The 20,472-nt window shown below is 34.4% G+C and overlaps 1 protein-coding gene across 1 annotated transcript in view; it reads right to left on the bottom strand.

Annotated features, from left to right (window-relative positions):
- Positions 1–19,772, bottom strand: part of LOC142340083 (uncharacterized) — an 86,352-nt gene extending 66,580 nt beyond the window's left edge. The window contains exon 1 of the mRNA XM_075390497.1: positions 18,596–19,772. Within this exon, the coding sequence (XP_075246612.1) occupies positions 18,596–18,903 (308 nt within the window). The 5' untranslated portion in view covers positions 18,904–19,772. The remainder of the gene's footprint in view (positions 1–18,595) is intronic.
- Between the last annotated feature and the right edge of the window lie 700 nt (positions 19,773–20,472).

Genomic DNA, 20,472 nt, shown 5'->3' on the forward strand with positions numbered 1-20,472 from the left:
TGTCTTTTAAAATAAAATCAACAGTACTATTGTGAACAATTTTTACATATTTTAACAAAACTGACGAAATTTTAGGCAAAAATTCCAGAAAATGTGAATAAAAATAAGGCAAATTGGTCTAATTTTCACAAAGTTTTAAACCACGATAACTCGCTCTAAAAACGAAAATAACAAAATTCTTTTGAATTCCATTTTCTACGCTGGACGGGCTTTCTAGTGATACCAATCACAACTCTGAACGATAAATATATCGATCGGTCAAAATTGTCTGAACAAAAAAAATGCACTTGAGTATATAGTTCCTCCCTCCTCGAGAGGATCGGAACAATTAATTTGGTATTTGACAATATGATGCATGGACCACTTTCGAGCTTTAACAATCCTGCGGTTAAAACTGCTATCTGGATATTTTGACCAGATGTATTCTGCAGATCGCTAATTTCTACTGTAAAATACATTTTGTTATTCTCTCAATCTTAAGAAATTAATTTCTTAAACTTAAAATTCAAAAATTAATTGTAAGAAAAGTCTCCATGCAGGTCATAATATCTTTTTGACAATTCAATAGGCTGTTTCTCATCAGTGCTCAAGTTCCTCGGCTCATTTGGTAACTAATGTCACATTGTCTCTTTCGTAAATCAAATTACCTTGTCTTTCTTGACAATTTTGTTCATGCTGTTTCTCTGAGAGATCAGGCAGCGTTTTCCTTAGACAATTAATTCTGCTCAAATGGTCTCTTTAATGGATGAATGAGGTGACATTTTAACTTTGACAGAGCTGAAAAAACTGTTCACGTGATATCACTGCCATTTTATGTCACTTTAGTTTTATACCAATGTCTTTATTGTGAAGACGATAGTGAAAAATTGACGTTGTGACCACAAACTATTAAGATCTTGCCTCGCAGACGTTTTTTGGGAAAAGTTGCTGGTATCCACAAATAAGGCGGGCTGACATTTTACGATTAATTAAATCGAAACCCAAATATAGGAAAACGTTGAACGCCAAGTTAAGCAAAGGTGAAGAATAATTACATTTGTTTGTAATTTTGATGTTTCCCGCCCACTTTAAAATTTCTGCAGAGAGATTGGGAAATAAATTTATATAACCGTCAGAAGCCATTTGCAAATTACTGGAGCAATTAATTGAAAAATTTTGTCATTAATTGAAGGAGGTGTTTAGTTGAAGAAGGAGTTTGTTAATGAGGGAGGAGGAGTGGCCTAACAAATGTCTAATGCGCCTGGGGCGAGGTGGGATAAATATGAATTGACAATTTACTATCGGTGGGGGGGGCTCCTAGACGTTAAATACCCGTTCTGGACCACAGTTGTTGTCGCGCACTAAATTTAGTCATAAGCCCGCTACTTCGAGCCATAGTCCTCCACTTCGCACAAAGATGCATTATTTCGATTCATTGAAAAATTCTGCCCCGTAATAGCAACAGTTTGATAACTGCGTATCTCAGAAAACTATTCATGGTCTAACTAATTCTGCCGCTGAGTACCGCTGCATCGAATCATATATCTTCGAATTGTAAAGCCACATCTCTGAACTATAGTGAGCTTTTTTATTTAATCCTCTGAACTAACTAAGAAATATAGCTCCGATAACTCAACAACATCAACTGAAAGTTAATACAACAAACAGTACATAACATAGAGCTTATCACAAAGTTAAATTAAAAACTTTTTGCATGCAGGAAATATCTGTCCTAGATCTTGGTACCTAGGTAATCAACCTTGCTACAGTCTTTTCTCCGTTGAGTTCTCAATGAACTTTTAAGCATTTAAATACAGAAAGATCATTTTGGCGCCAACTATCTTCGCATCATTTTTTCCTATTTTCAGTCTTAATTGAGCTAGTTAATAAGGGGAAAACGGCATATATGACTAAATTACATATGGTTAAAAAATTTCAACTTTTTAGAATTTCATACCATCTGGCTTGTCAAATTATTATGCCGTTCTTCTACACTGTTTAGTTCGTCGAATCGTGGTTATCCGAATTTGCCAAACAGTTTTGCATTATTTTGCGCATATGCGGAAAAATTGCAGATCAACAACTTTTTCTCTTTAGCTTCTGATGATTGAAAATTTTGAGTTGGAGAATCTTTTGATTCACATCTCTACTGCTAACTTATTTTTGATTGGTCACAGTTGCACAGTTTTGGATCGCTGCTGGTTTCAAGTCACAGTCACAAAGGTTCGCAGGTCCCGCATAAACAAAACACTCATAGATCTTTGCAAAAAAAACTTGAATTATGGCTGACTTTTTTCTGGACGATTGTGTTAATATTTTTTACCACTTTAATCAGCTCGGGATTATTGCAACACTGTATGACTGAAAGATGACGATTAATGAGTGAGAAAACTATGTGTGTTCCCTGCGTACAACTAGTACCTGATACAAAAATCTTCCAGCAAGAAATACTGTGTAAGGTTAAGACAAGAAAGATGCAGTGATTGTCACAGAATTAACATAACGGAGTAATGATGCAAATGTGATAATAGGGTAAAAACATAAAGAGTGGCTATTCTACATGTCTAGTCCAGACAACGCATGCTCTGCAACGTCTCGAAAGATTGTGTAAGGACACTTGAGGCTCACGGGACTCAACTCCTCAAAAAGTTGGACCCAAGACGGTCTTGGCATCGATGCTCTGGTCTTCATGGCTTGGAACTTGTTCGCCTAAAGGTCTGACGAATAAACACCTAAAGTTCCGGCCAAAAGGGATGTGCGCCACTTCACCCCAGCTAGAGGAAAATGATAAGATTTAACATACATTTTTTCTGCAAGTTGAAAGTTCTGCAAATTTCTGTTTTTTTCTGCGAATATCAATCATTTGCAGAATCTTTTGTGATGTATTGAGTTGATCAACCTTATTTGATTTATCGTGTTACTTCCATCAACAAAAACAAAACACTGTTCGTGAAAAAAATTGAAAATGCATTTAGTTCATAAAGAAATAACCGTTTCTAGACAATAGAAACCCAAATAAAACAATCTACTTAAAAATACTACCAAATTATAAAACCTTCCCATAAAGCAGCCTTTAATGAAATTCCCGCAAACACTTAACTGATAATGTTACAAGCATCAATGAATCTCTTGGTGAAATTTAATCCTCAAATTGAGCTCATTAGGGTACATCAGGACACATGACGTCAAAAGGTAAACCTGTTAAAGTTGTCGTTAAAAACAGAACCAAATTGATGAAAAGACAGAGATTATTGTTTTTGGGTGTGTAATTCTAAATTTAATCAAAGTTGACTATAGGAGCTTATTCCGGGAAACTTTGGATGAAAAAGGCTGAATTTTGAAATATTTATCCCAATATTTAGCCAGAAAAATTAAATCAAAATAGTCAACAATACTTTTTTTTGTCTTTTAAAATAAAATCAACAGTACTATTGTGAACAATTTTTACATATTTTAACAAAACTGACGAAATTTTAGGCAAAAATTCCAGAAAATGTGAATAAAAATAAGGCAAATTGGTCTAATTTTCACAAAGTTTTAAACCACGATAACTCGCTCTAAAAACGAAAATAACAAAAATCTTTTGAATTCCATTTTCTACGCTGGACGGGCTTTCTAGTGATACCAATCACAACTCTGAACGATAAATATATCGATCGGTCAAAATTGTCTGAACAAAAAAAATGCACTTGAGTATATAGTTCCTCCCTCCTCGAGAGGATCGGAACAATTAATTTGGTATTTGACAATTTGATGCATGGACAACTTTCGAGCTTTAACAATCCTACGGTTAAAACCGCTATCTGGATATTTTGACCAGATGTATTCTGCAGATCGCTAATTTCTACTGTAAAATACATTTTGTTATTCTCTCAATCTTAAGAAATTAATTTCTTAAACTTAAAATTCAAAAATTAATTGTCAGAAAAGTCTCCATGCAGGTCAAGTTATCTTTTTGACAATTCAATAGGCTGTTTCTCACCAGTGCTCAAGTTCCTCGGCTCATTTGGTAACTAATGTCACATTGTCTCTTTGGTAAATCAAATTACCTTGTCTTTCTTGACAATTTTGTTCATGCTGTTTCTCTGAGAGATCAGGCAGCGTTTTCCTTAGACAATTAATTCTGCTCAAATGGTCTCTTTAATGGATGAATGAGGTGACATTTTAACTTTGACAGAGCTGAAAAAACTGTTCACGTCATATCACTGCCATTTTATGTCACTTTAGTTTTATACCAATGTCTTTATTGTGAAGACGATAGTGAAAAATTGACGTTGTGACCACAAACCATTAAGATCTTGCCTCGCAGACGTTTTTTGGGAAAAGTTGCTGGTATCCACAAATAAGGCGGGCTGACATTTTACGATTAATTAAATCGAAACCCAAATATAGGAAAACGTTGAACGCCAAGTTAAGCAAAGGTGAAGAATAATTACATTTGTTTGTAATTTTGATGTTTCCCGCCCACTTTAAAATTTCTGCAGAGAGATTGGGAAATAAATTTATATAACCGTCAGAAGCCATTTGCAAATTACTGGAGCAATTAATTGAAAAATTTTGTCATTAATTGAAGGAGGTGTTTAGTTGAAGAAGGAGTTTGTTAATGAGGGAGGAGGAGTGGCCTAACAAATGTCTAATGCGCCTGGGGCGAGGTGGGATAAATATGAATTGACAATTTACTATCGGTGGGGGGGGGGGGGGCTCCTAGACGTTAAATACCCGTTCTGGACCACAGTTGTTGTCGCGCACTAAATTTAGTCATAAGCCCGCTACTTCGAGCCATAGTCCTCCACTTCGCACAAAGATGCATTATTTCGATTCATTGAAAAATTCTGCCCCGTAATAGCAACAGTTTGATAACTGCGTATCTCAGAAAACTATTCATGGTCTAACTAATTCTGCCGCTGAGTACCGCTGCATCGAATCTTCGAATTGTAAAGCCACATCTCTGAACTATAGTGAGCTTTTTTATTTAATCCTCTGAACTAACTAAGAAATATAGCTCCGATAACTCAACAACATCAACTGAAAGTTAATACAACAAACAGTACATAACATAGAGCTTATCACAAAGTTAAACTAAAAACTTTTTGCATGCAGGAAATATCTGTCCTAGATCTTGGTACCTAGGTAATCAACCTTGCTACAGTCTTTTCTCCGTTGAGTTCTCAATGAACTTTTAAGCATTTAAATACAGAAAGATCATTTTGGCGCCAACTATCTTCGCATCATTTTTTCCTATTTTCAGTCTTAATTGAGCTAGTTAATAAGGGGAAAACGGCATATATGACTAAATTACATATGGTTAAAAAATTTCAACTTTTTAGAATTTCATACCATCTGGCTTGTCAAATTATTATCCCGTTCTTCTACACTGTTTAGTTCGTCGAATCGTGGTTATCCGAATTTGCCAAACAGTTTTGCATTATTTTGCGCATATGCGGAAAAATTGCAGATCAACAACTTTTTCTCTTTAGCTTCTGATGATTGAAAATTTTGAGTTGGAGAATCTTTTGATTCACATCTCTACTGCTAACTTATTTTTGATTGGTCACAGTTGCACAGTTTTGGATCGCTGCAGGTTTCAAGTCACAGTCACAAAGGTTCGCAGGTCCCGCATAAACAAAACACTCATAGATCTTTGCAAAAAAAACACTCATAGATCTTTGAATTATGGCTGACTTTTTTCTGGACGATTGTGTTAATATTTTTTACCTTTTTATTGCAACACTGTATGACTGAAAGATGACGATTAATGAGTGAGAAAACTATGTGTGTTCCCTGCGTACAACTAGTACCTGATACAAAACTCTTCCAGCAAGAAATACTGTGTAAGGTTAAGACAAGAAAGATGCAGTGATTGTCACAGAATTAACATAACGGAGTAATGATGCAAATGTGATAACAGGGTAAAAACATAAAGAGTGGCTATTCTACATGTCTAGTCCAGACAACGCATGCTCTGCAACGTCTCGAAAGATTGTGTAAGGACACTTGAGGCTCACGGGACTCAACTCCTCAAAAAGTTGGACCCAAGACGGTCTTAGCATCGATGCTCTGGTCTTCATGGCTTGGAACTTGTTCGCCTAAAGGTCTGACGAATAAACACCTAAAGTTCCGGCCAAAAGGGATGTGCGCCACTTCACCCCAGCTAGAGGAAAATGATAAGATTTAACATACATTTTTTCTGCAAGTTGAAAGTTCTGCAAATTTCTGTTTTTTTCTGCGAATATCAATCATTTGCAGAATCTTTTGTGATGTATTGAGTTGATCAACCTTATTTGATTTATCGTGTTACTTCCATCAACAAAAACAAAACACTGTTCGTGAAAAAAATTGAAAATGCATTTAGTTCATAAAGAAATAACCGTTTCTAGACAATAGAAACCCAAATAAAACAATCTACTTAAAAATACTACCAAATTATAAAACCTTCCCATAAAGCAGCCTTTAATGAAATTCCCGCAAACACTCAACTGATAATGTTACAAGCACCAATGAATCTCTTTGTGAAATTTAATCCTCAAATTGAGCTCATTAGGGTACATCAGGACACATGACGTCAAAAGGTAAACCTGTTAAAGTTGTCGTTAAAAACAGAACCAAATTGATGAAAAGACAGAGATTATTGTTTTTGGAGCCTAGGACCTCAACAATGCCAAATTGTCGATGGAATTCATCTCAATGGTATTTTTCTTGAGTAGCTTGGCTGATTTAAATATATCGTTATTGACAATTATCAAGTCTAACAGAAAACATTTTTTAAAATATTGATCAAAAAACAACTGCTCAACATGCTCACTAATTAAAGACTTCTAAACACCTTGTAAAAGTGAGCAACATTAACGATTGAAACGATTGCGGCTCATGGACTACTTACAAATAGACCATGGCACTGAAGATTTTATGTAATACAACGCAGGATTAAAAATGGGCTGGCCAAATTTATGCATGCGAACCAGCGTGCAAATAGATGCTTATTAATACTATGGACGTTTTTTGTTCCACTTCATCGCTCCTCAACTGACTAAATTGTCGGATACAAAAATGAATGTTTTTTTTTCAGCTCAAATGTGTTTTCAAAATCTTTCTGGAAATTCAATGCCAAAAATTTTAATTCCGGCTTCTCAATGGAATCCTCGGAGTTTGGTGTTTTTTCTGGTTTCCGCTATTTGGGACTAAATGGTCAACAAAAGTGTTTTCAAACTTAAAGGTTTCATGTAATTTTCAGTGTAACTTCAAATGTGAAAGAGTGCCCCATGCAGCTGGCCTCCATTTAATCTATATCTGCTCCAAAGTAACACAACTATTACACAACGCCCACAGTCAAATTTGTCAAATCAAATTACTAAACAAGGGTTCAACTGCACCCTTTCGTCGCAATCAACAAATGAGGAGCCAGAAAATGATCCATGAAACAAGATTTGGTAAAATGGTCGACGGACAATTAGATTAAATGGAATATTCAATTGAAGAGATTAGAAAAGACTTGAGAAAAGTAAGAATGCAATTTTAAGCGAAAGACAGATCGATGTTAAAAAATGTCTTGAGTTTGCGCTGGAACAAAAGTATTATCACTCTGGATTAAACGTCCCGTCCTTTTCAATATTTCAATACCAATTCAGAGAAATTACATGTTTTTATGAATACTTTATCCCCTCTCTGATCATGTCTGGTTTATACTTGGCAAGTCTTGAATCAAACCTAAATCTACGCCAGTTTAATAAATATTGGAGTAAGAGGAATCAAAACTGATTTGCCAATATACACGTAGTATTTGCTGAATAAGAAAACTTGCAACTCGTTTCGTTCGCTTTCATTAATGATTCAGATATAACTTATCAGCTTTTGAGAGAAAAGGTACACCATGCATACTTTTTTCGAAAACAGAAAACTGATTTTAATTTTAACTACAGAAAGGTTTGGTTAAGTAGTATCGTCAAAATAATACCTAAAATTGCCAGGAACTATTTATTTAATGATAAAATAGACCAATCCTTAATCATGGCTGTTGGTTTTTGCTCTCATATATACAATCAATTTTAAATGCTAGGGTGATCATACAAAACAGTCCCAGACAAAACCGTCCCAGAAAACAGAGTCCTAAATTGTAAAATAGTCCCAGAAAAAACAGTCCCAGAAAAAATAGTCCGAAGAAAACAGACAAAACAGTCCCGCTCAAAGCGCTCGTTAGACAGATCAAAAAGAAAGTGCAGCTTTGACATTTAAAGAAGGGTTTGAATTCGGAAAATCAAAATCACCGTGGCGCAGTCGTTAGTGCTCTGGACGCACGTTCGGATATCGCTGGTTCGAGTCCGAGTGTGGAAAAATATCCCAGATCGGAAAGTGGGAAAAAGTATCCAAATACGGAGAACTCGCCCATGGGTTGTGAGAGAAGGAAAAATGAAAAGCTAGTTGATCGACATTTTGCAATAATCAGATCACTTCTAGCGTTATTTTTTAGCTTAAAAACTTTTGGTAGAAAATGAATGAATTGAATTACAGAAAATAAAATTCTACAGTAACAAAAGCAACACCTGTTAGAGCTTGATATTATATCTGTAGCCTCTCAAAAAATCAACCATATTCTGATGCTAGTACATTTGAACAAGGGGCCCTTCTCACCACTATGTGCCAACTTTAGAATCTCAAATCCTTTCAGCGACAAGAGCGCACTCATTTGTAGACGATTTTGTTGCCGCGTTCTGTTAACTGTCCTTTGGTTTGAGTTGTAAGCTAGAATTTTTGCTACTGTTTTTCTGTTGATGTCTTTTTGGGCAGCAAATATTGTTTGGCGGGCAGTCTCGTCAGGCATTGCTGCTCTGTCTTTCAACGCCGAGCGGAATTTACTCTTTTCAAAATCAGCTGGATCAGGTAAAGGGCTATGAACTTTGATAATTCAATTGGATCATTGCGCAACCTGAATCTGCCTATACAAGTTGTAGTACAGCAGCGCCAAGAAGATGCGTCATCTGTAAAATGTCGGAGCCTAATATAGCCATAGCGTTCAAAGACGAGCATATCCGATTTTTTATTTGTCTGAATGAATTCTATATTAACAATTTGCGTCAAGATTATAACGCCAAAGATCGTGAGGCACTCTTTTTCATACTTCCCAATTGAAATAAAACCTGTGATTTTGTTTAACAACTAGTTTTGCGTCCATTTTTAATTTTTTGATAATTTGATTCGGTTTAGTTTTATTGGCAGATTTACCTTCGTTATTTAATGCGTTGAGTCAAATCTGTAAAACTTTGAGACTATTTTGTTTGTCTGCGGTTGACTCCTGATTGTCTGCAATTAGGTATTTTAGCATTGTTCAATGTTAGCAGAAAAGAAGGTCAGATAAAGCCTCTTTAACGCTTTGTTTAATGTTTAAGACGTTAATTGGATAGGGAAATGTGTTGCACTTCCCAACGCTTTTGAGAAGAATACATATTGAACAAAATTTTTGTAGTAATTTCAAGCAAACACGATCAGATGATCAAGATATGATCAGCGAATTGCCGAATCGCAAAATATCAATTTTACTTAAATTGAAATAATCGGTTTTCAAATATAAAATTTGAATCACTTTGCAAATTAACATGCCGGTAGCAACCAGTAGATTTCATAGTTTGACCTTTAGAAACAATATATCGTTCAGAATGATTTTAAAATAAACAAATATGTTTTGGCTGCCATCAATGTAAGCTGATTTTATTTGAGATTAAGTTCACGTTTTCGGCGTCATTATGTACTGATGATTCATATGCAGTGTCTATTTGTGTCTAATTTACTTATATATAAATATAATTTAATCTTGTTATGATTACAGTGCCTTTTGGCTGAGGATCCTAAGAAGATAAACAACGGAAGCTGCCATCAATTCTCTACCCAATAACAGTCTGTACTGCATTTTTAATCGCATATACTCACTTAAAACTTTTAGGGTTCCGTTTTAGGCTAACTTAATCCTAGATAATGAGGGAAGGAAGTGTCAATTACCTCACTTCTTTAGCTGCCCCCCCCCCCCTCCCCCTCAGTGACCGGAAAATCAATGCCCCTCAGAGGAAAACATTGGTGACTTATCAATACTCGCAACTTCCTTTAGAGTGACGTAAAAATTTTTCATTCAAACGGATTTCTGAATGGATAAAAACACAAAAATCCGGAAATTAATGTCAGAATTGGGGCATTTGAGACATTAACTAACCAACATACACTGCTTAATCACATTAAAACTTGAACTTAAAACTAGTTCAGAAAAATCTCTGAGTAAAAATACCAGTTAGTTGCTTTGGTTAAAACACGTATTGTGGTTTCAAGCGTACGGTAAAATACGCAAATTTGAACTCCGCAAATGATATGTAATCGGTTGCAAAAAGATACTATTCAAGTGACGTCACATGTAAAAATTCACCTTTACATTTAGGAACAATATGGTTAGATTGCATGCTTCATTTAGCCATTGTCATTATCGTACAATCTGTCAAAATCTATCAGCTCATTCAATATGAAGACTTTTACATAATAGTAAACAAAGAATACAAGGGCAATGTGGAAATAACCAAATTTCTTACTCCTATCGACCTTTCAAGATGATGGAGTTATTGTATTAAACTGAAGAGACCTCAATCTTATTTTCTATGTCTGGAGTTGTTGGACATAACTGAAATGAAAAGTTAAGTTCGAGCGTAGTTTCTTCGAAAGTTCAAATCTGCTTCAAGGGCAGTTTTTCGAGCCGATGTTTATCAGCCAAATCTAAATGACGTTTTTGTGTTTGCGCCATAATATATCATTAGATTTCAGAACCAATTTAAAATATTATTATTAATTTTTTGTTAACCAATTTAGTATGATACAATTGTAACAAGCTCAATTTTGCTTCTGACAGGAAAAAAACAGTTAATTAAGCGAAAAGGGTGCGTCAATATGTTGTAAACAAGTACTGTATTTTTAGCCCTGTTTTTAGTTTTGAACTAATTGCGGCGACAGAAAAACTTTAAAAACTCCACAGCTTCAGGAAATTAAGCGACGTCAATTGGGAACATTTTCTACGTTCGCCCCTTTTATCTACCTTTGAAGTGAAAAACAATTTTATTTGCTCAATTATGCCATTTGAAGACGGCGTCGTCTTTTGATTCTCATCATTGATTTCGTTGCATTCATTGAATTTATTTTAATATGAATTTCTAAAAAGAATTCAATAGAGGCGCCTTCATTATCCAAAAAAGGTGCGTCAACGGAGCGGAAAATTCTAGCACAATCATTAGGCAGTTTTTCTGATTATATGCTTCATAAAGCAAAATTCTTAACCCATTTGGCCATTTTCAGGTGTTTGTGGTATTTTTAAGGAATCGTGGCTTGGTTTCTAACAGTTTCCAAAGCTGAAAAATGGTAGGACCTCGCCACCAAACAGTATGAAGAGAAATACCAAAAATTTCATAAATTCTTGCTGGTATCATATGAAACGAATTAGTGACTAGTCTATTTTGATTTTACAAAAAGGTGTAACATAATGAAAAACTGCTTAGGTCATGATAATCAAAATACCAATATTTCAATCTCTTCGTCTGATTATTAGATGTAGGACCGCCTAGTATGAAAACCATTTCCAGCAGATGTAAGGAGCAAAGGAAAAGTCTACATCAAACGATACAAAAATTTTAAAAAAACTATGCAAACTTTAAATTGATACACATTTTAAAAAAATGTTGATCTCATATGCGTATCTTAAGTTGCGTCAGATTCCGATTACTATACCCAGTTTCCTGGTTAAAGAAGTTGTTGATCACTCATGGTCCGCATAACTGCTTCAACCGTTTAAAATACAAAAGTTGAAGTAAAAAATTTTGTTGTCAATCTATTGCTCATTTGTCAATTTGTGGCAATCAAAATTGATTTTTGTACCTCAATCTAAAAAATTTACAAAAAAAGTTTTTTATTTATTATTGACAACTTTGTTAGGTTAAAACTGTTAGAGTCAAATCAAATTTTTCCTTATAGAGCGAAGGCAAAGTTGGAAAGTACTTTTCCATATTCTTTTCAAATTTTCAAATACTTTTATTTTATGCAAACAGAAACGCATGTAGGAAATAAGCCAATTTAAAGACATTTAAGTGCTAACTACAAACAGCTAAAGACATTTAAGTGGCATTCAAGTCAGTTAAATTGTAGGAACTGGAACTAGCATTAGTGCACAACTTTTCTGTATGTTTATCCAACCAAAGTTACGGGAAAAGGAGCAATTCAAACACCTTTGGTACACTGTTTTATTAATCAGAAAAATTCTACAAATATCCCAATGGCCTCTCCAGTGAAGGCTAGAAAATTTGATAATTCAGCTGCTATCTGCAGTATCATACTGATATGAGCAATAATGTCTGGATATTTGGCTTAGCGATCAGGAAGAAAAACTTGATACTTACGCCTTTCACTTCAGCAACATTTCAAAAGATTTCAAATTTGACTGTCATTAACCCACGGTCCAAAAGCATCTATTGATTAATTTTTACGATCATTTTTTAAATAAGAGAAGAAAGAAATCTGTCAACTTTTGAAAAAGCGCAAGTAGGATGATTTTTAAAAAACTGAATGAACTGCCTTGATGTAGCTTCTGCTTTGGTTTAACAGTTTAACGATTGTTTAAAATTTGCAATAAACATATATAAACTCGATTGCCGTGAACAACTACGTTAATTTATTGGGATCACAAGATTTAATGAAATTATATGTTTTTTTTTCATTTTTAGCATACGAAAAAATCTTTGAGAACGTTTCAAAGCTGAGAGTTCCTAATCGATTGTTCCTACTCAATTCTGCAAAAGAAATCATTCGTTAGATTTCAAAGAAGTCATTTGTTAGCTGTATTGATTTTAGAACTTTTTTTTGCTGAAATTGTGACTCTGCTTTATCTGTCCAGTAGCTATTGATTCTAATTGTTTGACGGTTTAATGATCCAAAAATAAAAATTCAAGAAAAATTAATTGTTTTTATATGTTTATATAGGTATGTACTATTAAAAAAGCTTACTGGAAGTGACTATAGAGCATGTATGCGGCGGAAAAATGAGCCTCTAAAATTTTCAAAATTCAACCGTTTTTTCCTGAGAAACAAAAAGTTTTTCACTGATAATGTTTTGTATGTAGCCACCTAATTTGGTTTTTTAATTGCTCCCGAACAAAGCAATTATTTATGCAGCAATTATATTGCTCCTGTGGTCTTTTTTATGCGACTTTTCAATTGACGGAATTTTCGTCATACCTATTTTATTTTTCGACCCCAAAAACGGGATAAACAGGTAACGCCTTGAAGTTATTATGTTCTCTTAGAGCCTCTTGGCTTACTAAACTCTAAGAATGCGATTTTTCGCCAGATTTCTCTTGAGGAGACAGTTTCATGTTGTGAAGGGCGGTTCTTAATCTTTTGACCCCACCCCTCAGTCCCCCTCTTCACCATAACACCTCAACGCATCCCTACCTCTCCCCCTCCCCAAACACACCCCCAGTCCACCCTCCTCGACTTGGCGGTTTGGAATCCATCGCGTTCAGCCCTCCATACCAACAATACACAAATTGGGTACTACCCTCCAGACCAACCATACACCAGTTGGGTACTACCAAAGCCAACTGCTCGCCCGACGTTAGTCGGTTGTGTTTTGAAATTCGAGTTGTTGCAAATTTACTAGTACCCAAAAAATTTATAGTAACCAGCCTTTGGTTGAATTAATTATAACCGGATTTAAATTTGTAGTGAAAAAAATCCCAGACCATTTTTCAAGTCAGTGTAAGAAAATCATTTCAGAAAAAGGAATCTGCAAGCAATTATCAAAATGGGATATGTTCTCCAGGAAGCTCGTTCAGCTTACGAAAAGACTCAATAAGACCACAAGATTGAATGATCAAGATTTTAGCTTGTTCAAGTTTATGAAAAGACCGTGCGTACAAAATCATCTATAAATCCGTGTTTATTTTGATTTTAACAATAAAAAAACAGACGCCTAGTTTCATTTTTATTGAAAACTTTGTTTGTATTGTCTTTCTTCTTGCTTTTCTTTCTTTTCGCTTGAGCGTAGGCCTCGGGATTTGTATTTTGAACCTATAACATGTTTTAGTAAACTTTGCGTTCTTTGTGAGAGCAGAGTCTGTTTCACATTAGCTTTGTTCATTTTCTTGAATGCATAATATAATTTCTGCAAGGCGTTTCTGCAAGCAAGATTCATAATGGGGTTCCCACGTTAGGCTTCAGAATCGGCATTTGAACATTTAGTTTTTATAGTATTTAGGTGCTACCCACCAGCGCAGTGTATGTTGTTCGGATGATTACTATCATCTTTTCACGAGTTCCTTGGCTCTTGCTCCAAGGATTTTTTTGTTTGCGAGAATGGAATAAGCCTCTGGGTTTGTATGTTTTTTGTTCTCTATAATCTGTGAAAAATAATGCATATACTTATGAAAATGACGGAGTGAAAATTTAGAGAGCTTTAGGACGTTTTCAACGTGTAACGTTGTAAGAACATATCGTAGCATATTTTTGTCCGCACGTTTCTACTTCAGCTTAGCTAACATAGCTTGCCTCGTCTAGACTAGTTTATTTAATCAAATTAACATGTAGTTAATCGCCAAAATATGGAGGTTGATAAGTTCTAGCAGAGCAAGCTTCAATCTGTGCTGTGTAGGAAAATCTAACAAACGGAGCTGAAGACCACAAGTGCATTCTTAAAACTAGAAACCGCCGAACTGTTGATGATATAGCTCTTCTGTACACTCCCTAGTGATCGACGAATTGGAAAACTTGCAGTCATTTTGGAAGCAATCTTGCAAGCGAATGCATACGGGTCTCAACTTGTTTGCAAGATTACAGAAAGTTTTGAATCAGCTTGCAAGATTCTTGCAATTTTTAAATTCACTCATCACTAGGGCTACAATGATTCTTGGTAACAATATGCAAGACAAACATGGAGCCTACAGAAACGTGCCAACAAAATACCATTATCATAAGAAAATATACTCAGTGTCAGAATTTGTTAGAACGGGGGCACAAATTTAAATGGTAAGAAGTATCATTGCGACGGTGATCTGCAAAAATTCTGTAATTATTCTTGAAAAATAAACCTTTACAATTTTTTAGCTGATTAAAGGATTTTCGGTCATCTATATCTATTGTTTCAATATGTTGAAATAACATTTTATCAAATGTTTTGTATTTTCTTAGACATTGCACCTCTGAAAGATCGATACAACGAGTTTAGTGGATAAAAATTTCTTTTCTCGTTTCAACATGTGTTTGTTATTTCTACCATATTTCTCTGTCCTTTATCTCATGATGTTAAAATTTGGAACTATAAGTTTCACACGAAACTGCTATTCTATGGGTTTCTTTTTGTGAAAAAACAAATGGCTTGATAGCGGTTTAAGTGGTGCAAATTTCTAGTGTTCACAAAAATTTGGTGAGACGACATAGACACGACTTAATGATATTTAAGCCTCCTAAAAAGTTGTTTAAATTGCGCGGTCATTTGCAACGGATGATTCATTCAAAACACGATTTTGAAACAACGAAATGATCGTTTCTAAGAACTGCCAGGCATGTTCTGCAAATTGCCATTGCCAGCAAAACAATTTTTATCATTGTGCATATATTTTGCGTCATTAGTCGATAAGGTAAACAGAAAAAGGCTGCTTAAATCTTTTTGCAATTTTTTTTTAAATAACAAACTTGTCGAGTAATGAATTATTGATTTTATTTATCAGGTTCATTTTTAGAATATATATCACCTCTGTTTATTGCTTGAAAACAATTTATTTTGTCAGCTTTTTATCTAGATTTAATAATGTATCTGAAGAAGCTTTTATCTATATAAAATGAGGACAATGTTTGAACCATCAGTGGGTAGAATTAATATTCACAGATCGTCGCTACTGTTACCTTCCCAATATTCCCCTTACAAAAACAGTTTTTGAAACAATGAAATGATCTTTTCTAAAAAATGAACAGCACTGAATTGCTTGCACTGATGGGTTTTATATAGGCCATAACCATTGAGCTGGCCACTGAACTGTTTGTGATATTGAAGCCAAAATTTCAACACAAAGTGCCCTGTGTTTGTAAATTGCAAACGGATTCTGGTTATGATTCAACCTAAATGTCGCAAAAATTAACTAGAAACACAATATTGGCTTAAATTGGAAAAACGAGTCTGAACATTGTAGCTCAACCGCAGAGTCATATTGAACAAAATATCAATAATTTTACAAGAGAGCTTTTTAAACAAAATTTGAAATTTTATCTGCTCGCCTCGATTTGCCTGCTTTTGCTTTCATGGACAGTCAGAGAGCAACTAATTTCAGATTAATATAAAAACAATAGTTTTTGTTTTCAATATTTATTATTACTATTGCTTAAATATACATCATTGCTTGAACATCATTCTCGTGCAATCCATAATTCAGAACTGATCATTTATGGAGCTACTATTTATATTCTCTTTAGTTCATTCATGAAAGGCCAGGCTACTAATTTTGGCATTATCGAAAAGATCAATTTTATCTATCTAAAAATGCCATTAAGGAGTTTTCCAGCTGATATAATTATTCCACCATTTTTCAAAAAGGGTGAGTATATATATATATATATATATATATATATATATATATATATATATATATATATATATATATATGAGGTTAGCTTTTTAATTTCAATCTAATTTTCACTTTCTGTCTACGCATCATTGAAAAAAACGAAAAACACCAGTTTGTAGCCCTGAGGATATAGTAATGAATAAATTGAAAAAAAGGAACACTTAAAATTTGAAAACCGAGAAAGAAAAAGAGACCACTCCAAGGGAGGGAGGGGGGTGACAAATCGCAATGAAATTTAAGATGGCAATTAAAAATTTTAATCTACAAACTATTTAGTTAGGCTAAAAAGAGTTTTCATTGTCACTGTTTTTTCTTACAGTTTCAAGCCCTTATTTAACATTTTCAACTATATGATCACAAAATTTAAAAAAAAAACAATTATCTTGATTTCTTTGTTTCTCAAAGTTTTGTTAGAAACTTTTCATTTGTTTCCTGTTTGTCTGCTTTTCAAAAACTTGGACCAGAACCAATGTTTTCTGCATAAAACGTGATTTTTTAGGAAATAAGAAGACTACAATCCATTTAGAGCTCACAAAATGGCAAAAATTTACTTGTGCAATTATTTTTTTTGTAATTAATTAGAACTAACCGTTTTTGTTTTTTCAAAACCGCGGAGACATATTAAAAACCGGTTTCACGGAATGTACAACAGATCAATCAAATTAATTAATGAAAAGTAAGATAGTGAATTTGGAAACTTTTTCTTATCCTTTTTTGTTTGTTTTCCTAATAATGCCAGAGCAGTTCATAGTTCGTTCAAACTAGCCTCCTCTAGTATAATTAATACAATTTAGAACAATTTGAGAGTTAAACAAAATTTAGATTGCCAAAAATTTACAGATCTTCATTATTTTTTTTGAAAATTAGATAAAATAATTTTTCAATTCTCTGTATGTTGAAATTGCTCTTGAACTGATCTCACTCTGTGGCCATTTCTGTAAGATTATAGAATAACTAGATTATCGATTAGGAAACTGCTAATTTAAAAAACAAAGAGTTTTTTAAAAGATGAAATTGTGTGTTTTTCAAATTGTACTACCCTTATATTTCTAGAATATGTTGAAAAGTTTTCGTTTTTGTCTGTCGAAAGAAGGCGGCATATTATTTAGGTCAAAAGGTACAAGTAATTTTCTCCAATGCTTATAAGTTGCTTTCAGCATTTACTCAGTTGCACATTTCCATGATAGATCTCGGAAAAAGTGTCTTTTATAATTTCCCAACCTTTTCAAAGCATGATACCGCAATGTTTTGTTTTTAAACTTGAAACCGAAACTGTCTTACTAAGCCAATTAAAAAAAATAGTTTAGAACGAGGAACAAAAAAATGGAAAGAATTGATGAATCAAGTCTTTTCTATGGCTCAAAAGGACAATGTCAAAGGTTTCTCTGACAATTCTGCCTTTTAGTTGTTGGAGAGCTGAACCTAAAGCAAGATCGTTTTTGCTGGAGCTGCGTGTAGTACAGCAATGTGCACAGGTTCACGGAAAAGAGCACCACCCAGGCTGGGAATTTTTTCATTAACCCAACTCTGACCATGGAAAGAACAAATCACTTCTTTTTCAGTTTCTCAGCCAATCGATCTTTCGCAACTTAACCTACCATGGTATGCATATGTTATTAGAGCAAATCAACTAAAGGTGATCCATCAATCAAAACTGACAGATTTACCTAGCCAAAAAATAGCCAAGTCTGACAAGACCGGATGAAACATTTCCCATTTCCTCAGCTAGCCGTCTGTGCCACATTTTCTTTCTGTCGTGTGCCGAAAGTCAGAGCAACCACTCAAGAAAAAAAATGCATATGGCCAATTTGTACCCGGGCAAAAATTTGGGACACAAATAATGGAGCAGAAGAGTAAATTACAGACCGTTAGTTGTTTAAAAATGGTGGTCTAGCTTGCTACCATTACATCAAAGCTCAGATGATCTAAGAATATTTCAGCTTCATATATGAAACAGCAATAATGATTATTGATTAATTTAATGCACTTACAGACATGAGAAAAATCCGTAGATGACAAAATCTTCTGTAATGTGCTGAATTGCGTAAAGCAATGCCAAAGTCACATAAAGTAAATCGCCAACAGCTAAGCTCAGCATCAGGATTCCTGATGACCGATTATAAATCATTTTTTTGAAGTTGGACAATAGATAAATTATAACAGACAAATTTAGTACCGACCCTAGAGCGGCGCAAGATAGGTATGCTACTCCAGTTGCAAAAAAGTAGGGATGCTTTTCCTTGTATATGGATCCATTAAAAGACACCGAATTGTTTGAACTTGCTTCAAATGCGGCCATTTCTACACAAAGGTAAAATCAGCCACAATTTTATAAATTTTTTTGTTATAGTGATATAAATTTTAACAATTTTAGGCGACGAAAACTGAGTTAGCACAGTGGATGCCTCAAAACAGCTCAGTTTTTACCAAATTCAATTATAAATAAACAAACAAATAGTGTAACTTTAAGGAAAAGAGAAAATAGGGAAATACGCCAATTGAGGGGTGCAAATCTGCACAAATTTGGGCAATTTTGACCACGGGTGTGGTCTAATTAGAAGAATAAATATTGAATAAATTGATCGGTTGAGAGCGGATTTCAAATTGGCACAAAAATTTATCGAAAATTTGGGAAATTTTGGTTTTTTCACAGTGAACAATTTTTTTTCGGTGACACTTTGCAATTTAATGCGTTGTGACTACAGAATGAAATGATTTTTGCCTTGAAGAGTAAAGGAGCGAGGGAGAGGAAAAAGAAAAAATGGGGAAATAAGGAAAAGGGGAGTATTGTACCAACTATGCGTTTCACCAAATCACAATAGACAAATAGCATAATTTTTTAACGGATTGGTGAACATTTTCAGTAGCTGCAAACCGAAAAAAAACGTGATTGGACAATAGGAAAATAGCTGAAGAGAAAACTGAGGGCTGTAATGTTATTTTGGTTCTTTGATTACTCCGCCGCTATTTTGGAAATGCAATGCTTCTAGGATAACCAGTTTTTGAACTAATTGGTGCGTGAAGCCAAGCATTATTGGACATTTTTGCCACTCTTTAGGGAAAAGGGATACATACAATAAAATAATTGACAGCAGTATGCTTCTTTTGGTTAAAACATGACCAAATAACCATGAAAATTGAATTAAAAGCATGATATAGTACCCCTTTTGCACAAGTTATGCTTGAAATGAAACCGAATGCAATGTTCCCGCACTTAGAGGCGGTTTATAAAATCATTAATCGCTAAAAACTGTTTCAAATTCATGACACCGTATTATTAAACAGAACTGAACGTTATTGACTGGACAGATTTCAACAGCTGAAACAGTTTTAAAATAAATCTTCAGATTATTTACAGTAAAAGCGAAACACAAATACTTGAATGACCCCAAAACATACTTTTGTAACTACCACTAATAAACTTGACTCGAACAAGAATTGCAAGTTTATTTCCATTGTACGCACATAAGGCATAACCTGCCACAAATGTGATAAAATTTCAGAGGACAAATTTTAAACTTTTATAATAGGTGAAATCTATTTAAGGAGTGATAATAAATCCAAAAGATTTTGTAACAGATTTTGCCAAGAGACTTGAAACGTGATTCTAGACATGCCAACGGCATAATTGAGTTATATGAATAGTTTGTTTGTTCAATTCAGCTACGCACAAAAGACTGATTTCCATTTTAAAAAATGATTCGTCTCGCCATTTCACGTAAATACCAAAGTAAACATGGAAAGTTCCTTTCCATCGGCGATCAGATCAATGTCACAAAAGTTGAAAATTTGTTTTCATCTAAAAGTAAATTCTTCCGGAGGGTTGGTAAAATATCGGTGATCAGGGCCGGCAAGGGTTGGTAACCTT

Source organism: Convolutriloba macropyga, chromosome 5 (genome assembly GCF_964194025.1).
Source record: "Convolutriloba macropyga chromosome 5, txConMacr16.3, whole genome shotgun sequence".
NCBI classification, from domain to species: Eukaryota; Metazoa; Xenacoelomorpha; order Acoela; family Convolutidae; genus Convolutriloba; species Convolutriloba macropyga.